This window comes from Ascidia mentula, chromosome 1 (assembly GCF_947561715.1).
Source record: "Ascidia mentula chromosome 1, kaAscMent1.1, whole genome shotgun sequence".
In the NCBI taxonomy this organism is placed as follows: domain Eukaryota; kingdom Metazoa; phylum Chordata; class Ascidiacea; order Phlebobranchia; family Ascidiidae; genus Ascidia; species Ascidia mentula.
Window position 1 is genome coordinate 7,627,911 of NC_138566.1, and position 16,330 is coordinate 7,644,240.

The 16,330-nt window shown below is 38.6% G+C and overlaps 4 protein-coding genes across 5 annotated transcripts; all 4 read left to right on the top strand.

The window, feature by feature from the left end:
* The first annotated feature begins 1,876 nt into the window (after positions 1-1,876).
* LOC145906374 (malonyl-[acyl-carrier protein] O-methyltransferase-like) lies at positions 1,877-4,479 on the top strand. 2 transcript variants are annotated; one of them, XM_082993798.1, is made up of 5 exons: positions 1,877-2,182; positions 2,243-2,389; positions 2,849-2,966; positions 3,886-4,003; positions 4,203-4,479. In XM_082993798.1, the coding sequence occupies exons 1-5, from the start codon at positions 2,170-2,172 to the stop codon at positions 4,419-4,421; spliced, it is 615 nt and encodes a 204-aa protein (XP_082849924.1). In that variant the 5' UTR covers positions 1,877-2,169; the 3' UTR covers positions 4,422-4,479. The 2 variants fall into 2 exon arrangements, with proteins under 2 accessions (XP_082849924.1, XP_082849918.1); XM_082993792.1 differs by having other exon boundaries at positions 1,877-2,389.
* Positions 4,480-8,242: 3,763 nt separating this feature from the next.
* LOC145902150 (sodium-dependent organic anion transporter-like) lies at positions 8,243-9,794 on the top strand. The gene is made up of 6 exons (XM_082990056.1): positions 8,243-8,348; positions 8,410-8,545; positions 8,661-8,779; positions 9,039-9,127; positions 9,205-9,303; positions 9,408-9,794. The coding sequence occupies exons 1-6, from the start codon at positions 8,243-8,245 to the stop codon at positions 9,792-9,794; spliced, it is 936 nt and encodes a 311-aa protein (XP_082846182.1).
* Positions 9,795-11,270: 1,476 nt separating this feature from the next.
* On the top strand, positions 11,271-13,836 carry LOC145902242 (sodium-dependent organic anion transporter-like). Its single transcript, XM_082990172.1, has 6 exons — positions 11,271-11,346; positions 11,438-11,525; positions 11,678-11,802; positions 11,897-12,032; positions 12,148-12,266; positions 13,685-13,836. Exons 1-6 carry the CDS (start codon positions 11,271-11,273, stop codon positions 13,834-13,836), a joined length of 696 nt encoding a protein of 231 aa, XP_082846298.1.
* A 179-nt stretch (positions 13,837-14,015) lies between these two features.
* LOC145902321 (sodium-dependent organic anion transporter-like) lies at positions 14,016-15,882 on the top strand. Its single transcript, XM_082990291.1, has 6 exons — positions 14,016-14,133; positions 14,424-14,559; positions 14,670-14,782; positions 15,057-15,145; positions 15,230-15,328; positions 15,481-15,882. The coding sequence occupies exons 1-6, from the start codon at positions 14,028-14,030 to the stop codon at positions 15,880-15,882; spliced, it is 945 nt and encodes a 314-aa protein (XP_082846417.1). The 5' UTR covers positions 14,016-14,027.
* The last annotated feature ends 448 nt before the right edge of the window (positions 15,883-16,330 follow it).

Genomic DNA, 16,330 nt, shown 5'->3' on the forward strand with positions numbered 1-16,330 from the left:
AAGATGTGGAGACATCATCATTGTCTACGTGTACGCCACAAAGCTCCAATATTAACTTTGATATAAGGGACCTATGTGTAAATAACTCTAAGGGTCTCAGAGACATTTAACAGTGTCTCGATGGCCTGAGTGGTTATTGAGTCTCTTCAATTGTTAAATCTGCTTCTGCCTCGTTCTCACCAGCAAACCGCTGATTCCAAATAAACAGTTTACTATCAGGCTATGGGAATAAATCCCAAGCCGGCGAATAGCTTGTAGAGTCTCAGTAATATTAGCAGTGTAACAGTTATACGATGAAACAAGTGGAATCGAATGGAATCAAATAGAATCAAGGAGAATCAAATAGAACGAATTTACCGGTCTAAACTGGGCTCTTTAACGCTCTCCATTATGAGAGCTGATTGGTCAATAATGTCACGTGATATCATGAGGCGCTTGAAGTAATATATTGCAGGAACATAAAATACAGTACACATCCAGATTATCTGTGGGAGCGGATATAGATGATTCACGCGTGCTGTACTAGCAGTCGCTTGTTCACACATTCTGTTGCACACTAGCTGAAGGAGTTGATCCTCCTTGTATTATTTTACTCGAGAACATTCGATGAATTTATCATATGGGCCGCAGTATGGGATTGTGCGAGCGCTGGCCTCTGTGACGTATGTTACACACGCAAAACATTGCGCAATACAAACACTGGTTTCTGTGACGTATGTTACATATACAAAGTTTATCAAAATATAAATATTCGCAAACGGTCACTGTTAACCCGTAGAGCCACATTTGCAATTAAAATGCAATGTTTCAACACAAACAATAAACCAAGTTCCCCCAGTTATTGCTTTTTGGTAGATTTGCTTGAAGACCGAGAATGTTGATACTTTAGGACGTGTGTAGCGTTGCCGAAGCACATGGTGAACGAAACAAACGTTTTTTTGATGGAATATGTTTTGCTTGCTTTGAAAACACCTCTATGCAATGTCTTGATAACTATTTTAGTTCGGAAAGAATGATATTTCCAACAAAATCACGATGAACCGGGGAATTCCCGTAAAAGTGTCTACCAATTCGCTCCTTCTCTCTTTTTAGTCTTTCCTCGTTCTAAACTCCTCCCACTATTCCGGCTCGGATATTGGCTTGCTTGCTGCATAGAGGATTGTTAACTGCACGGTCATATCGACTTTGTTGTTAATACAGAAGGTTCATGAAACAGTAAGTTCGTTCCAAAGAAAATACAATACTTTTACAAACTTGCGATTTACTTTAAAGACAAGTAATGCGAACAGTTGTTGACACATTTGAAAAGCGCTCAGGAGTATAAACTGCTTTGCTTAAGAATTGGATAGCATGTTTAGCCGAAAGCAAATCAATTTCGTAATTCTACCAGAAATCCAGAATCTGGTTGGTAAAAAACGCAAACGAAGCAAAACTATATGAATAGGCCTATAAAATTATGTAGGAGATTGTAAAAAAGACATGCACTAAGGTTCATGAATGAAAGATTGTGACTTGTTTATTGCCCCAAATTTTAATAAAATGTCACACGTTTTTATCGTCACATTTCTTTATCACCTCTGTTGTTTACTTTTGGTTTCTATGACAGGTCTTGGGTATGACGAAGTGAGAGAATGTATGTGTGTGACGAAGGGCTTGATGAGTGAACTTCTGTGTTTTTAATAAAAGGCACCCAACCTGCTGGTTTGAAGCAGGTCCTACAAGCCCTAACAAAAATAACTGTTACATTGCCTAAGCAGTTCTGCAAATAGTTTTATACTGTATCATTTTTTGTCAGGAAGTTCCTTGTTGTAGTGACTATTTGTGAAGAGACAACTAATGCATGTCAAGAGACAACTAATGCATGAGAGAATGTATGTGTGTGATGAAGGGCTACTTTTTTCACTTTTGTGTTGAAGGCATCCAACCTACTAGTTTGAAGCAGGTCCTACAAGCCCTTACGAAAATAACTGTTACATTGCCTAAGCAGTTCTGCGAATAGTTTTACAATGTATCCTTTGTTTGTAAGGAAGTTCTTTGTTGTAGTAACCATTTGTGGAGCCAAGAGACAACTAATGCATGTCTTTGTTTTTTCGGTAAACGCTGGACACGAATAACCTGGACATAGTGAAAATGTTCCTTTTCCATTTCAAGCGCTTATAGGTTCCAAAAATGGAGCAAACAGGTACGGATTGGTCTCCAAGTGGGTCATATTCGTTATTGCTGAACTGTACTAACAAAACAGAAGCACAAAACGCCTACGATGTCTGGGCTCAGCATTATGATAAAGACATTCATGCAATGGGTGTGGAGATGCAAATTGAAGTGGCAAAATATGTCACGAAGTACCTTCCCAATTCGAAAGAAACTGCTGTTTTGGATGTTGGTGCAGGTCTGAGTTACAATATACTGGAAAGTTTTTTGCAAACTTAAATATAAAAAAAATATATCGGAACCTTTGCAAAAGAAAATGTATTTGTGACCTGCTATTTACTACAAAACGATATGTGTACGCGTATTTTGGATATTATTCTCATGGTTTCAAATTCATATGTAAGATTATATATCGAACCAATTCTGGCAGAAAAAAAACTTTGCACATGGTGCATGAAATTACAATGATTTCGGAAACAGATGAACTTTGGCTTGCAATGTATTGTGATCGTTGTGAGCTGCAGATAGTTCACGATGTGTCCGACCTATTACGCCAGCCAGGTTGCACTAATAAGACCGAAATATTGTCATGTTGAGCTCACTAAAATTGTCATGTTATTACATAATCAAATATCCTACAGATATTCCTATCGCAGCAGTCAGATTTTTAAGGCTTTAACCACGCATCTTTTCATAGGTACTGGTTTGAATGGGGAATTTCTGCGCAAAAATGAAAGCTTCCCGGGAATTATCGATATTTTGGACGCCAACATGGAAATGCTTTATCTTGCAAGCAAAAAAGGATTGAAATTTAGGTAACGCATTTTCATTTTGATATTTTGATATTTTTTGGGACAAATTTCAATGAAAAAAAATTAATTCCTGCAGTTCTAAATTAATTCCTTCCATCTTACAACAGAAAACACTGATAGAGCTGTAACAATGCTGGTCAGAAAATAATTTTTGCAATCCGATGCAAATGTTGAGGTTTCAGCCATGGGTTCATAAACTAAATCTACAATGGCATAACCATTTGAGTGATACTCAAACCAGTAAAATACTTTGTATTTTATCAAACTTACCAAATCCATCAATGTAACCACAGAAACTACCAAACTATGCTCTGCTCATCATCCAAAAAAGCAAAGAGTTATCATCATTTTTACCACTATCATCACCCATAGACCTTCGCACCTTCCACATTATTTGTTACCATTTACCTTAGATTTATTGTATATAATGGAAAATCTTCACAATTTACAAGCAAAATCATTAATTTTTAATTATCATATCCATGACAAAATATCACCAAATGAAGACCGTGTCATCAAGTTTGTAACGTTTACCAATATTACTACAAAAAGCACAAAAAAGCGTCTCGGTCCAAACAGCACTGGTGTTTACTTCAATTACGTCTATGCCTACATGCATTATTTATTTCATCTCACTAACTTACAAGTAAAGCCTCAAAGTACAACCGCAAACCTATAACAAATCGCCACTTACCAAAACCTGGGTTTCGGAAACGAAAACTACAGCCGTTCCCACTACTGGAGTTACTGGACCACAACAGTGTTTCAAAGTGCATAATTGTCGTTCTTAGGAACGTAACGAATGAGATATTCTTGACCAGCTCTCAAAAAACGTTCATTAAGGGTGTGTTTATTGCATATATTTCAAACGTTACCAATTTGTCACAAATGTCGATACAGGCCATGTTTGTATTCAACACAGGAATATCATACGACATTGGGTTAGTGATGGGGAACTCCCGCTTACAGCGAAGTCATATGATTTAGTGATATCGATTGGAACTTTCTTTCCCTTACATTTCCCGGTGGCCGCCTTGGTGGTACGTTAAGTGTCTTTGCTTGGTTGTTGGAAAGCTTAATCAACACGTAATCAAACTTGTATTCCAAATTTCCATACGAACCTTTAGATTTTTCATATTCTCGGATTACCTAAACAGTTTTGCCCAAAATTAAATCTTTCAACCTCCGGATACCTTGCTGTTGGTCATTTTTTTTTACCTTTCTTTATATTTGGCGCAGAGCCTTCTGAAAGTCGTCAAAGAGGGCGGGTTTCTGATATTCAATTTGAGACGAAACGTTTCCGAATCGTATGTTAGAGACCTTACGGACTTGATTGAAAGTTTGGAACGAAATAAAAACATAAACATTATCGAAAAAAAGAAAATACTTTACAACCTTAACGGCAACACAATACCGTCTGAGCTGTACATTTGTAGAAAGGGATTATCTTTGTTCTGATGTTAGCACTAAAGTTACCGAAATGTGCAAAATAAATGGATTGCAATATTGATCAATAAAATTATTTGGATGTATGCTTCCGAAATTATTGAGAATATTTCCGGCAAAATTTTGTGTGTAGCGCATATTGGGAAGTTGCCACGGATAAGTAAACGTTCTGGGGACCTCAGTTTGAGAACCGCTAATCTAATATTGTCGCGGCACGTATACGTAGTAATCGCCAACATTTCGGTGCACATGGCTCAAAGCGACCGAGGTGCGAAGCAACCGTCGAAAGGACCAACAGGAAACGTTGTATTGTAACCACATTTGCATGGGGAATGGTAGGCCTAACAGCTAGTTTTATTAGCATGTCCAAGCTGTGCCGTTTGAAGCTATGCATGCAATAATTCAAACATCGTTTGGAAACATGAAATTCTATGGAGTGCTGTAGTCCAGTGGTTCTCGAAGAGGGCGACATCGCCCCCTTGGTGGCGAAAGAGAGACGATAGGGGGCGAAAACCTTGGTGGGAGCGATGGCACAAGTTAGAACCATCGCAAAACTTGTTTTGTTGCTCTGCTAATGTAAACGCTAGAAACAAATAACTTGGTTTAATTGTGACGTAATAAGAACGATAGTTCTAACAACTTGAAATCCTCTGCGTCATTGCAATAAATAGTTAATTAGATGGAGTTCAGTTTTTTTGGAAGATAGTTCAGTTCAGTCACAGGCACCTATTATAAACTAAAACCTGTACATATGGTAAGTCACATAGTTAGCAAGTTAGAAAGTCTATCTTTTCTAATGAGGCAATGAAGCCGTGTTAACTACAAGACCAACAAAATGCATCCGAATAAAATTGGCAGTGACTTCAAGAAGCTTCGAGATGAAAAAGCAAAGCAAACTTCAATCCGATCTCCTTCAAAGCCGACCGATAAGCGACAGGAATATGGCCTAATTGCTTCACACAATATATCTGAGCTAATTGCAAAAACGGCATAGTCGCACACTATCGGTAAATACCTATCATTCCTATTTTTTGTATTGCAGGAGGGCGATATAGATTGCTGTAAGGGTCGAAAGTGCATATAAGTGTTAGAACCACTGCTGTAGTCAGTCAAACTATAGTTATTGTAACATAATTCCCTCATTTGAAGGGATTAGAATACTTGCGCAGAGAAGTTGCTATATACTGAACATTTTGATCGGTAGAAGAAATGACGCGTTTCGATTGGTTGTGGTGATCACGTGTAAAATCCAGGCACAAGCAAAAGGCATGGCTATGATTTTGTTTTGCTGTCATCGTTTTGTTTCAGGGACCAAAGTGCACACAAGCACAAAGTGCATTTAACTTCTAACTTTTATGCTGTCACAAAGACATTTAAGCTGCAAAGATCGTAGTTGTCATATGGAATTGTCTGTATTCAAATTTATAACCTCTACAGATGATACATAAAAACCAATTTTATGGTTGAAGAATTCCAGACTTGCGAGTACGAATTTGAGCCGCCTCTTATCTAGACATTTACGTCAATATTAGTTTTGAGGCAAGCGCTTTAGCTCTGTTGTTCCCAACTTCATAAACTGATGATGACGTCACTCATCCACAACAGAACGTGACAACGACGCATCCGAAAATTGTCGACCATTTTTAAAAGGAAATACGCACTATGTTGCTAAAAAAAGCAGTAGCTTTTTATACAGGATCAGCCTGGCTTATAAATCCTGATTTATAAGCCAGGCTGATCCTGTATAAAAAGCTACTGCTTTTTTTAGTATTATAAAATAAGTTGCAGTGATCGCTAGGCCTGCATCTGCAGTTTTGGGTAGATCCCAATATTTCAATTTTTGAACGCACTATGTTGATTGTGTTTTTTTTGATATGAATTCGTTTACGCAGAAATACAACAATTCGTTATTTTGGCGTGTGGCAACTATAAGGTAACACAGTGTGTTATGGAAATAATATTTGTCCACAGTCTCCAAATAAGCATGCGACGCCCCCTGCTCTGTACATTGTATGTACGATTCCGCCGAATTCGATTTTTTTTAGTCCGGCACATCCCTCCACCACTCAGCAGTGCGAACCTTATATATTTACTACAATGCAACGGAAAGAGTAGCCGGCGGTGAAATCATGCTTACACAGGAGGTGCAATATTTGAACACAGACGACAAAGCTTTCGGCCATCGTCACCTTTTTGTGCTATTTTTCTCATTTCCACCACCTCATTGCTTCTCTTTTTTCTCTTTCGGCCTTTACTCCTTTTTCACTGAACTCTTTGTCTCCAGATCATTGCATTGAGAATGATTTGCCGCAACGTTTGCCAAGGAAATATTTGGCTTCAGTCTTATGCGCGTTGTTTTTTTCTTCCTTACAAATTCCCTTACTTTCGCAAAATAACATACAGAAGTAGCAACTGGCCCAATAATGACAGAAAGTGAGATTTTATACGCAAATGTTTGTCTGATCTGAGAAAAAGCAATAAAAGTGTGTTAGTGTGGTCGAGTTATGTGTTTTAAATATGAACTCCTAGCAAATATTTGGAAAGAGAAAATGAACTTAAGGGCAGTGTATTACACATGGAGCGAAACGCCGGACGCTAGAAGTTCGTCCAAGAATAGCAGAATCGACCAATGCTCTACTATCCTTCCTGCAAATATTCGTGGTAGTTTTTTTACCCGTCTCACTTTTACGTCGCTGCGTGATTCTCGTCATTCGTGTCAGTGCGAATTAACAACAATTACTCCACATGCCAGACAGTATAGTTAAAATAAAAGTTATAAAAATTACGTACAAAACATGGAGAGCAGACTCAAGAATTTAGATAGTGAAAAATTTTCGTACCCTGTATATCATTTATAAGTCAGCACATGTCACTTTATCGGAGCTAAAAGGTTGCATTTTTCCGGAACTAAAATGCTGCCAATCGTCTGCTGTTAATTTGACGTAACATACAAGCAAAGAACATTAAAACAGGGATAACAATAGTCAAAGCCATTACGACTTACCAAACCTTTTTATCGGAATATTTACAGGAGCATTAAACTTTAAACTTTTGTTCAAGTACATTAACTCCCTCGGCAAACCCAGCACACAATTTGACGATTTTGCTCATTTTGCGATCTAGCCATCAAAAACGCATTTACGTAAAAATTATAATTTAAAAGTGGAACATCACTCGGGTAGCTAACAGACACTGTGAAGTGAGTTGGTAGTGGCTTCTGCAGATACTTTAATGATATATTGGCGCGATTTTAGGCGGAAATTAGAGGAAGACCTTTTATAGTCAAATTCTGTAGAAAATCTCCGTTAAAAAATTTAATCTGATGCTGACCAATACCGTTTTTAGGATTTGGTCAATAACGTGGGAGTTATTTAGTTGAAACAAGTGAGCAACACGTGACGGCGAATATGTCTACTGGAGCAATGATTTCAACATATTCACCGTGCAGTGAACCGAACACGATGACAGACGAAACCGTAACAGGTAGTTTGGACTAATTTCTAAAATTGAACACAACCAACAGAGTTATAAACCTTTGTTTCATCAAAGGGTTGTAATATTTGTCTTATTATAGATATGTCCACGTTTGTTGAATGCGTCAACACGACCAGTCCAGCATCTTCGTCCAATAATGAAGCACTTATCACCACCATTGTTCTGGCGTAAGTAGCACTATTGTAAGTGAACACAGCAAATTAAATTATAAATAGTTTAAGTATGTAACAGAAAAATTGTTCACAAATTAAATTGGAGAGGCTATGCAGTTTATTTGCCTCTGACATTCAAATCTATTCCCTAACGACACGTATTTTAGGGTTATTGTGGCGATATCAATGGTCGGCATTGGTTGTTCCGTTAACTACAAAGTCTTGTGGAGCTACGTTAAAAAGCCGAGGGCTTACGCTACTGGAGTCGCACTTCAACTGTTTGTAGTGCCCCGTAAGAAGTTTGATTATTTTGTTTGCTCGTGTGTCATGACGCGGGCAATTTCTTTCCGCAGTGATAACCTATGGATTGGTGAAGGCGTTTCAACTACCGCAGTACCAGGCGTTGAGCATCATGATTCAAGGAAGTTGTCCGGGCGGAAGCGTCAGCAACGTCGTTGTTTATTGGCTCGAAGGAATCGTCGACCTCAGGTCAGTTAAATCGGCTGGAATGTAACACGTACACGTAATAACTGAAAAGCTGCCCTCTGTGTTGATATATTTCTGATGGTTTCTGGTTGTGTTTAGCTCTTACATGCTTCCACAGTGTGGTGATGACTGCAACGTCAACACTTCTTTCCCTCGGGACAATGCCATTGTGGCTCTTCATCTTTTCAGTGGTCGAAAATTTGGACGAGAGTGCACGAGTTCCTTTTGATGATCTGGGTAGGATTTCGCAAAGCAAACATTCGCCTTTGATGTTGCGATTGTCAAAGTGTAAATAATGAAATGTCTCTGAGTAAACACTACCAAATTGATGCATTGCTGACACGACAGAACGTTCACTATGCATTCGAAAATCTGGGATATTTTTTATCAAGACACCCGGCCATGTACCAAGTAGATTTACCTGGGTTCGAATCCCTTTGTGTCAACAAAATAAACAAATGACACATAGCCGATTAAAGCGTTACCAATTTTTCAGGAATTACTCTGGCCAGCCTCATCGTGCCTTTGGTAATTGGAGTTCTGATCAATGCAAAGTTTCCGAAAAAAGCACACATTGTAGCCAGGGTAAAGTTGTAACAACGTTACGGTTTTTGGAGGCATAAACTAAATCGCAAGGCTTAGATATCTATTCAAAATTTTAGGTGATGATAAGCATCAGCTCGATCGCCATTCTTGTGTATTTCATCTACAGTATGGTGACAAGAGGACCATTTTTCATATTTACCTGGCAGATGATAGTGGTAAGACAGAAACATAACTTAACGCGTTTTTCAACGATTTTAACAAATTATTTTAAACCTGTTCCTTCCAAACTTTTGATTTCACCAATATTTTTTGCTTGCAGATCGCATGCATTGCCCCATCGATCGTGTTCATTCTTGCTTACCTAACAACATTAATTCCATTTCTCAAACTAAAAGGGGCTTGTCGCAAAACCGTGGCAATAGAAGCGGCCCTCCAAAACACACAAGTAGCTATTGCTGTCATAAGCCTTTCATACGGTAACAACGAACAAATTCTCTATGCCATGATTCCGTACCCTGTGCTATATTATGCCGTCCAAGTGACACTATCAGTTATCTATTGTCTTGCTTTCCATGCATGTAAGAGATTAGGTTGCATTAAAGCTAGTGAGTCATCCATGACCAAAGGAAGCAACAAAACTGAACCGAATCTGGGCGAAGTAAATACGATTTACGACGGAAAAGAAGATTACACAACGGTTTTATAGTTACCTATAGTTGCCTTTTACGTGTTTTGGGAAGCGTTGTATCTTTATTAGATTCACACCATTGTAACATGATTACATTTATGTATATATATTAAAATATAATTTAACAAGGCAAAGAACCCACATGTCCGTGTTGTTGCTAGTTTTTGAATCGTTTTCATCATTCAGAAGCAAACTACCTTGTTTTTCCTCATTTCCACCGCCTAATTGCTTCTCTTTCGGCCTTTGCTCCTTTTTCACTAAACTCATTATTTTGGCTTCCGGTGTCGGCGAGATCATTGCATTGAGAATGATTTGCCGCAACGATTGCCAAGGAAAGATTTGGCCTCGGTCATATGCGCGTTTGTTCTTTTCTTCCTTAGAAATTTCGTTACTTTCACAAAGTAACATACAGGAGCAGCAACTGGCCCAATAATGACAGAAAGTGAGATTTTATATACGCGAACGTGTGTCTGACCTGCTAACGATCGTTTTGCATGAGGAAAAGCAATAAAAGTGTGTTAGTGTGGTCAAGTTATGTGTTTTAAAAATAACAGCTCACAGCAAATATTTGGAAAGAGAAGATGAACTTGAGGGCAGTGTCTTACAAATGGAGCGAAACGCCGAACGCTAGAAGTACGTCAAAGAATCGCAGAACAGACCAATGCTCTACTGTCCTTCCTGCAAATATTCGTGGTAGTTTTTTTACCCGTCTCACTTTTATGTCGCTGCGTGATTCTCGTCATTCGTGTTAGTGCAAATTAACAACAATCATTTCACATGCCAGACATTATAGTTAAAATTAAAGTTATAAAAATTACGTACAAAACATGGAGAGCAGACCCAGGAATTTAGATAGTGAAAAATTTACGTACACCATTGTGACGTACTCCGTATATCATTTATAAGTCAACATACGTCACTTTATCGGAGCTAAAACGTTGCATTTTACCGACACTAAAACGCTTCACAATAAAATGGTGCCCAATCGTCTGCTGTTAATTTAACGTAACATAAAAGCAAAGAACATTCAAGCAGCGATAACAATAGTCAAAGCCATTACGACTTACCAAACCTTTTTATAAGTTTATTTACAGGAGCATTAAACTTTAAACTTCTGTTCAAGTACATTAACTCCATTGGCAAACCCAGCACACAATTTGACGATTTTGCTCATTTTGCGATCTAGCCATCAAAAACGCATTTACTGGTTTCCACGTAAAAGTTTTGATTTAAAAGTGGAACATCACTCGGATAGCTAACAGAAACTGTGAAGTGAGTTGGTAGAGGGGCTTCTGCAGATACTTAAAAGGTATGTTGGTGAAAAATATGACAAGATTTTAGGCAGAAACTAGAGGATGACCTTTTATAGTCAAATTCTGCTGAAAATTTCCGCTAAAAAATTAAATTTGATACTGACCAATACCGTGTTTAGGATTTGGTAAATAACGTGGGAGTTATTTAGTTGAACCAATTAAGCAACAAGTGACAGCAAATATGTCTACTGGAGCAATGACTTCAACATATTCACCGTGCAGTGAAGCGAACACGATGACAGACGAAACCGTAACAGGTAGTTTAGACTAATTTCTAAAATTAAACACAACCAACAGAGTTATAAACCTTCGTTTCATCAAAGGGTTGGAATATTTGTCATATTACAGATATGTCCACGTTTGTTGAATGCGTCAACACGACCAGTCCAGCATCTTCGTCTAATAATACAGCACTCATCACCACCATTGTTCTGGCGTAAGTAGCACTCTTATGAGTAAACACAGCAAATCAAATTATAAATAGTTTAATTATGTAACAGAAAAATTGTTCACAAATTAAATTGAAGAGGCCATGCAGTTTATTTGCATCTGACATTCAAATCTATTCCCTAACGACACGTATTTTAGGGTTATTGTGGCGATATCAATGGTCGGCATTGGTTGTTCCGTTAACTACAAAGTCGTGTGGAGCTACGTTAAAAAGCCGAGGGCTTACGCTACTGGAGTCGCACTTCAACTGTTTGTAGTGCCCCGTAAGAAGTTTGATTATTTTGTTTGCTCGTGTGTCATGTCCTCAAAACATACAAGCACACATTACACATATACGCGGGCAATTTCTTTCCGCAGTGATAACCTATGGATTGGTGAAGGCGTTTCAACTACCGCAGTACCAGGCGTTGAGCATCATGATCCAAGGAAGTTGTCCGGGTGGAAGTGTCAGCAACGTCGTTGTTTATTGGCTCGAGGGAATCGTCGACCTCAGGTCAGTTAAATCGGCTGGAATGTAACACGTACACGTAATACCTGAAAAGCTTTCCTGTGTGTTGATATATTTCTGATGGTTTCTGGTTGTGTTTAGCTCTTACATGTTTCCGCAGTGTGGTGATGACAGCAACGTCGACACTTCTTTCCCTCGGGACAATGCCATTGTGGCTCTTCATCTTTTCAGTGGTCGAAAATTTGGACGAGAGTGCACGAGTTCCTTTTGATGATCTGGGTAGGATTTCGCAAAGCAAACATTCGCCTTTGATGCCGTCCAAGTGACACTATCAGTTATCTATTGTCTTGCTTTCCATGCATGTAAGAGATTAGGTTGCATTAAAGCTAGTGAGTCATCCATGACCAAAGGAAGCAACAAAACTGAACCGAATCTGGGCGAAGTAAATACGACTTACGACGGAAAAGAAGAATACACAACGGTTTTATAGTAATCTAGTTGCCTTTTGCGTGTTTTGGGAATCGTTGTATCTTTATTAGATTCACACCATTGTAACATGATTACATCTATATTATCTAAAAATATAAAGAACCCACATGTCCGTGTTGTTGTTATTTTTGAATGGTTTTCATCATTCAGAGGCAAACTACGTTGTTTAAGTAGGAATGTGCCGCAACGAAATCGAAAAAGGACAAGCGAGCCCAACTTTGACGGTTACTCACAAATGAAATGCACCAAACTTAAATTTGTTCACCGTCGACCGAACCCGTACACCTTCTGTGTTGGTACATCCCCAGCGGTTACCGAAAGTTGTGAGCAAGAAGCTTTCATGGCCAAAGCGTACCCACATTACTTTTAAGAACCAAAAACATCATTTTTATGTTCTTGCAGCGAGCATAGCTGAAAAAGAGTTATTTCGCAATAAAGTCAGATGCTTGAAAACAATTTCCCGGTTTACTGGAACTACCGTCAACACAGTAAACGTTAAAAATTGCATACATAAAGTAATTCACATGTGTGTGTAGGCTGGGAACGTTTTCAATGTGAGTTATAAGAGTCCCTGTTAAAACTACGTTAAATGTGCGTTCAAAGCTGGTTCCGAGTTTGGAATTTACGTGTTCGGCTATAACACATTTCATAGTTTCAAAGCTAGCAAACATCGCGTTACCTGAACAAAAACATTACAGCTTCCCAGAACAAAATCTTTTACAATGAAATGAAGATCAACGTACTGTTAATTTTAGTTGTAAAACACGGAACAAAGTAAGTTTCAAAAACCGCCAGTAAAACGTCTGAGTTATACCGCGCGTCATCAAACTGTTTCGAAAAGCCAGCGATTCCATTAGCGCTTTTACAAGAATATAAAAAACATCTTGCGCAAACATTGCTGCGACTCGTTCGTTTAATATACGTCGCTTTTGGAAGTATTTGCGGATTGCTGTGAAAGAACCGCGGACATTTACTGGTTTACCTATAAAAGCGTCACGGCGCCACATCGGTAACAGATGCTAGATTGGTAACAGATGCGTGCTTGCATATAGAAGGTAAAAAAGGTAAAAAAACTATAGAAGAGTTTTCAAACTAGTTACAGCAACACAAGAAGTCAAAACATGTCTACCGCACCAAATTCGACAGGTAATATAAAAACGTACACAGAATCTTTTTTCAGTGGCTTTAATAGTTCTTTTGTGTTACAGAAAGGCCAATGATGGGCCAATGCATCAACTCAACCAACTTTCCAATGCCAGCTAACAACAGTTCCGCACTCGTCACGACTATTGTTCTGACGTCAGTTTATGCCCCATGGAGTAAAGTTGTTCAACACAGAGCAGTCACGCCAAACGCATAAATAATTTTTTAGTGTATTTTTAATTGATGCAACACGATATTTTTTGTCAGGAAAGGCGCTATACTAAAGGTGCACAGTTGCAAAAAGTATCTCCCCAGTAACTAACAGTTTAGTTTCATTTTTGTTTTAATAATATGGGAGATCGTGTATGCCTATGTATCTAATATTTCAGGATCATTGTGGCGATAGGAATGGTCGGCATCGGTTGCTCCGTAAACTACAAGACGTTGTGGAGTTACGTCAAAAGACCGAGGGCTTACGCCACTGGAGTCGCACTTCAACTTTTTATAGTGCCACGTAAGAACTGTTGTCATGCCAACTGCTTTCCTTACCCCCAGTATTCCAAGCGGTTCCCCGATTATAGAGGTCCTATTTTTGCGTGAAAGCCTTGCAGATGAACGAAATTTTAATTTACCACCAACACTTCCATACCTTGGTCAAACTTGCTTGCTGTGTTTTAACTGTCGAATACAATTTCTTGTAGCGAAAAAAGGTTTCAGTGTCACATTAGTTATTGCATAAAATTTTTTTTTTTATACATATTTTGATAAATTGATAAATAATTTTGTGGAAATTTTCACTTACAGTCGTAAACTGGGCATTGGTGAAGGCGTTTCAAATATCACAGTACCAGGCGTTGAGCATCATGATTCAAGGAAGTTGTCCGGGCGGAAGTGTCAGCAACGTCGTTGTTTATTGGCTCGATGGAGTCGTCGACCTCAGGTCAGTAGAGCGTGTATTATATGGTGCTGGAAGATAACAAATCCAGACTTGCAAAATTTGTACTGACAAGGTTTTTGCTTGTATTAAAAAAGCCTCATATGCTTCCACAGTGTGGTGATGACTGCAACGTCTACACTTCTTTCGTTAGGGACAATGCCATTGTGGCTCTTCATCTTTTCAACAGTCGAAAACCTAGACGCAAGGGTACCGTTTGGCGATCTCGGTAGGTTTACTCAAAGCAAATATTTACCTTTGTTACTGCGGTTGCCAGACAATGTGTAATTTGTTGGTAGCGCTCTTCCTGCAATAACTAGGTTTACTGCACTGACCTAACGTCCCTTTTACTTACTCTCTCATAAACTCTCTCTTTTGTTTCTCTCTTTGCGCGTCGCGATTTTATGTCTGTGTGTGTGAGCGGCAGCGTTTAAATTCAACTTTGACCAAACTTAACTACATAACAAATATGTATGCTAAACATAACAAATGTATGTGTTAAGGAATTGCTCTGGCTAGTCTTATCGTCCCGTTGGTAATTGGAGTTCTGATCAATGCGAAGTTCCCGCAACAGGCAAAAATTGTGGCAAAGGTAATGATAATTTTTTAAATATTATCTTATTACGTTTAGGTTCCCACCAAGTCAAAACCAAGGTTTCAAACTTTTGTATTTTAGGTGATGGTAAGCATAAGCTCGGTTGGAATTCTTGCGTACTTTATATACAGCATGGTGATAAGAGGACCAGATTTGATTGTACCCTGGCAGACAATAGTGGTAAGCATCAATAAAAACCAGAACCTTAACGTGAGAGTGCAATTGATAAATTTGGAAGAGTTTGTATCGGATTTATAATATTTAAATGTTTACTTTTTACCTTTACGTACAATCACCGATACCGTGTTATGACCATTTTCCTTTACTTGCAGATCGCATGCATTGCCCCATTAATCGTGTTCATCCTTGCTTACCTCACAACATTAATTCCATTTCTCAAACTAAAAGGTGCTTGTCGCAAAACCGTGGCAATAGAAGCGGCCCTCCAAAACACACAAGTTGCTATTGCTGTCATAAACCTTTCATTCGGCACCACATTGGTGTGTAGTGTTCCTGCTCTGCTTATTATGCTGCCATATCCTATACTGTATTACGCAGTTCAAATATCACTGTCAGTTATTTTGTGTGTGTCATTCAAAATCGGGCAAAGATACGGTTACTTTGGTGCAACTGGCGAGTCACCAACAACAAACGAGAAAAACAAAATTGAACCTGATTTGGGCGAAGTGAATAAGTCTTATAACGAAAAGGAAGACGACTCAACGATTTTGTAGATCCTGAGTTGTTTTTATATGTTGGCAAGTGTGTGTAAACTCATGTCATTTTATCCTATGGAACAACTTTTTTCATGTTTGCTTATATTGCTTTTGAAAACTCTTATCACAATGTACGTTGCTGTTTTCCGGTGGTTCTTAAAATGTTCTGTACAAATGAAATCAAATCACTTTTATTTTGCACTCAAGTTACTATGCTCATGAACAATAAACTTAATACAAAAAAATAGACATGAGCACTGATAAAACCAAGGCGTGTTTTCCTCGAGGTGAATCACCGTCCGCCGTAGGATTCCAGCCAGTCGCACTGGGAATGAGTGGTTGCGAAAGGTTGCATATGATGTTAGGTGGCCACCCGGACGTGCTGGCCAAAGGAAAAACCATCAAAATGCAAACGGCAACTCGGTTCATTAAACGTTAGCTTTATTCCTCTTATCGACAGACTTAG

What these genes read in the sequence shown, in the direction of transcription:
- LOC145902150 (XM_082990056.1), top strand. Translation starts at nt 8,243, where the DNA reads ATGGTCGGCATTGGTTGTTCCGTTAACTACAAAGTCTTGTGGAGCTAC. An exon ending in GAAGGAATCGTCGACCTCAG is followed by an intron (nt 8,546 to 8,660) that starts GTCAGTTAAATC and finishes ATGCTTCCACAG; the next exon opens with TGTGGTGATGACTGCAACGT. An exon ending in TTACCTGGCAGATGATAGTG is followed by an intron (nt 9,304 to 9,407) that starts GTAAGACAGAAA and finishes TTTTGCTTGCAG; the next exon opens with ATCGCATGCATTGCCCCATC.
- LOC145902242 (XM_082990172.1), top strand. Translation starts at nt 11,271, where the DNA reads ATGTCTACTGGAGCAATGACTTCAACATATTCACCGTGCAGTGAAGCG. An exon ending in GAGGGAATCGTCGACCTCAG is followed by an intron (nt 12,033 to 12,147) that starts GTCAGTTAAATC and finishes ATGTTTCCGCAG; the next exon opens with TGTGGTGATGACAGCAACGT. An exon ending in AGTTCCTTTTGATGATCTGG is followed by an intron (nt 12,267 to 13,684) that starts GTAGGATTTCGC and finishes TTTGTGTTACAG; the next exon opens with AAAGGCCAATGATGGGCCAA.
- LOC145906374 (XM_082993792.1), top strand. Translation starts at nt 2,170, where the DNA reads ATGGAGCAAACAGGTACGGATTGGTCTCCAAGTGGGTCATATTCGTTA. An exon ending in TGTTTTGGATGTTGGTGCAG is followed by an intron (nt 2,390 to 2,848) that starts GTCTGAGTTACA and finishes ATCTTTTCATAG; the next exon opens with GTACTGGTTTGAATGGGGAA. An exon ending in AAAAAAGGATTGAAATTTAG is followed by an intron (nt 2,967 to 3,885) that starts GTAACGCATTTT and finishes TATTCAACACAG; the next exon opens with GAATATCATACGACATTGGG.
- LOC145902321 (XM_082990291.1), top strand. Translation starts at nt 14,028, where the DNA reads ATGGTCGGCATCGGTTGCTCCGTAAACTACAAGACGTTGTGGAGTTAC. An exon ending in GATGGAGTCGTCGACCTCAG is followed by an intron (nt 14,560 to 14,669) that starts GTCAGTAGAGCG and finishes ATGCTTCCACAG; the next exon opens with TGTGGTGATGACTGCAACGT. An exon ending in AGGCAAAAATTGTGGCAAAG is followed by an intron (nt 15,146 to 15,229) that starts GTAATGATAATT and finishes TTTGTATTTTAG; the next exon opens with GTGATGGTAAGCATAAGCTC.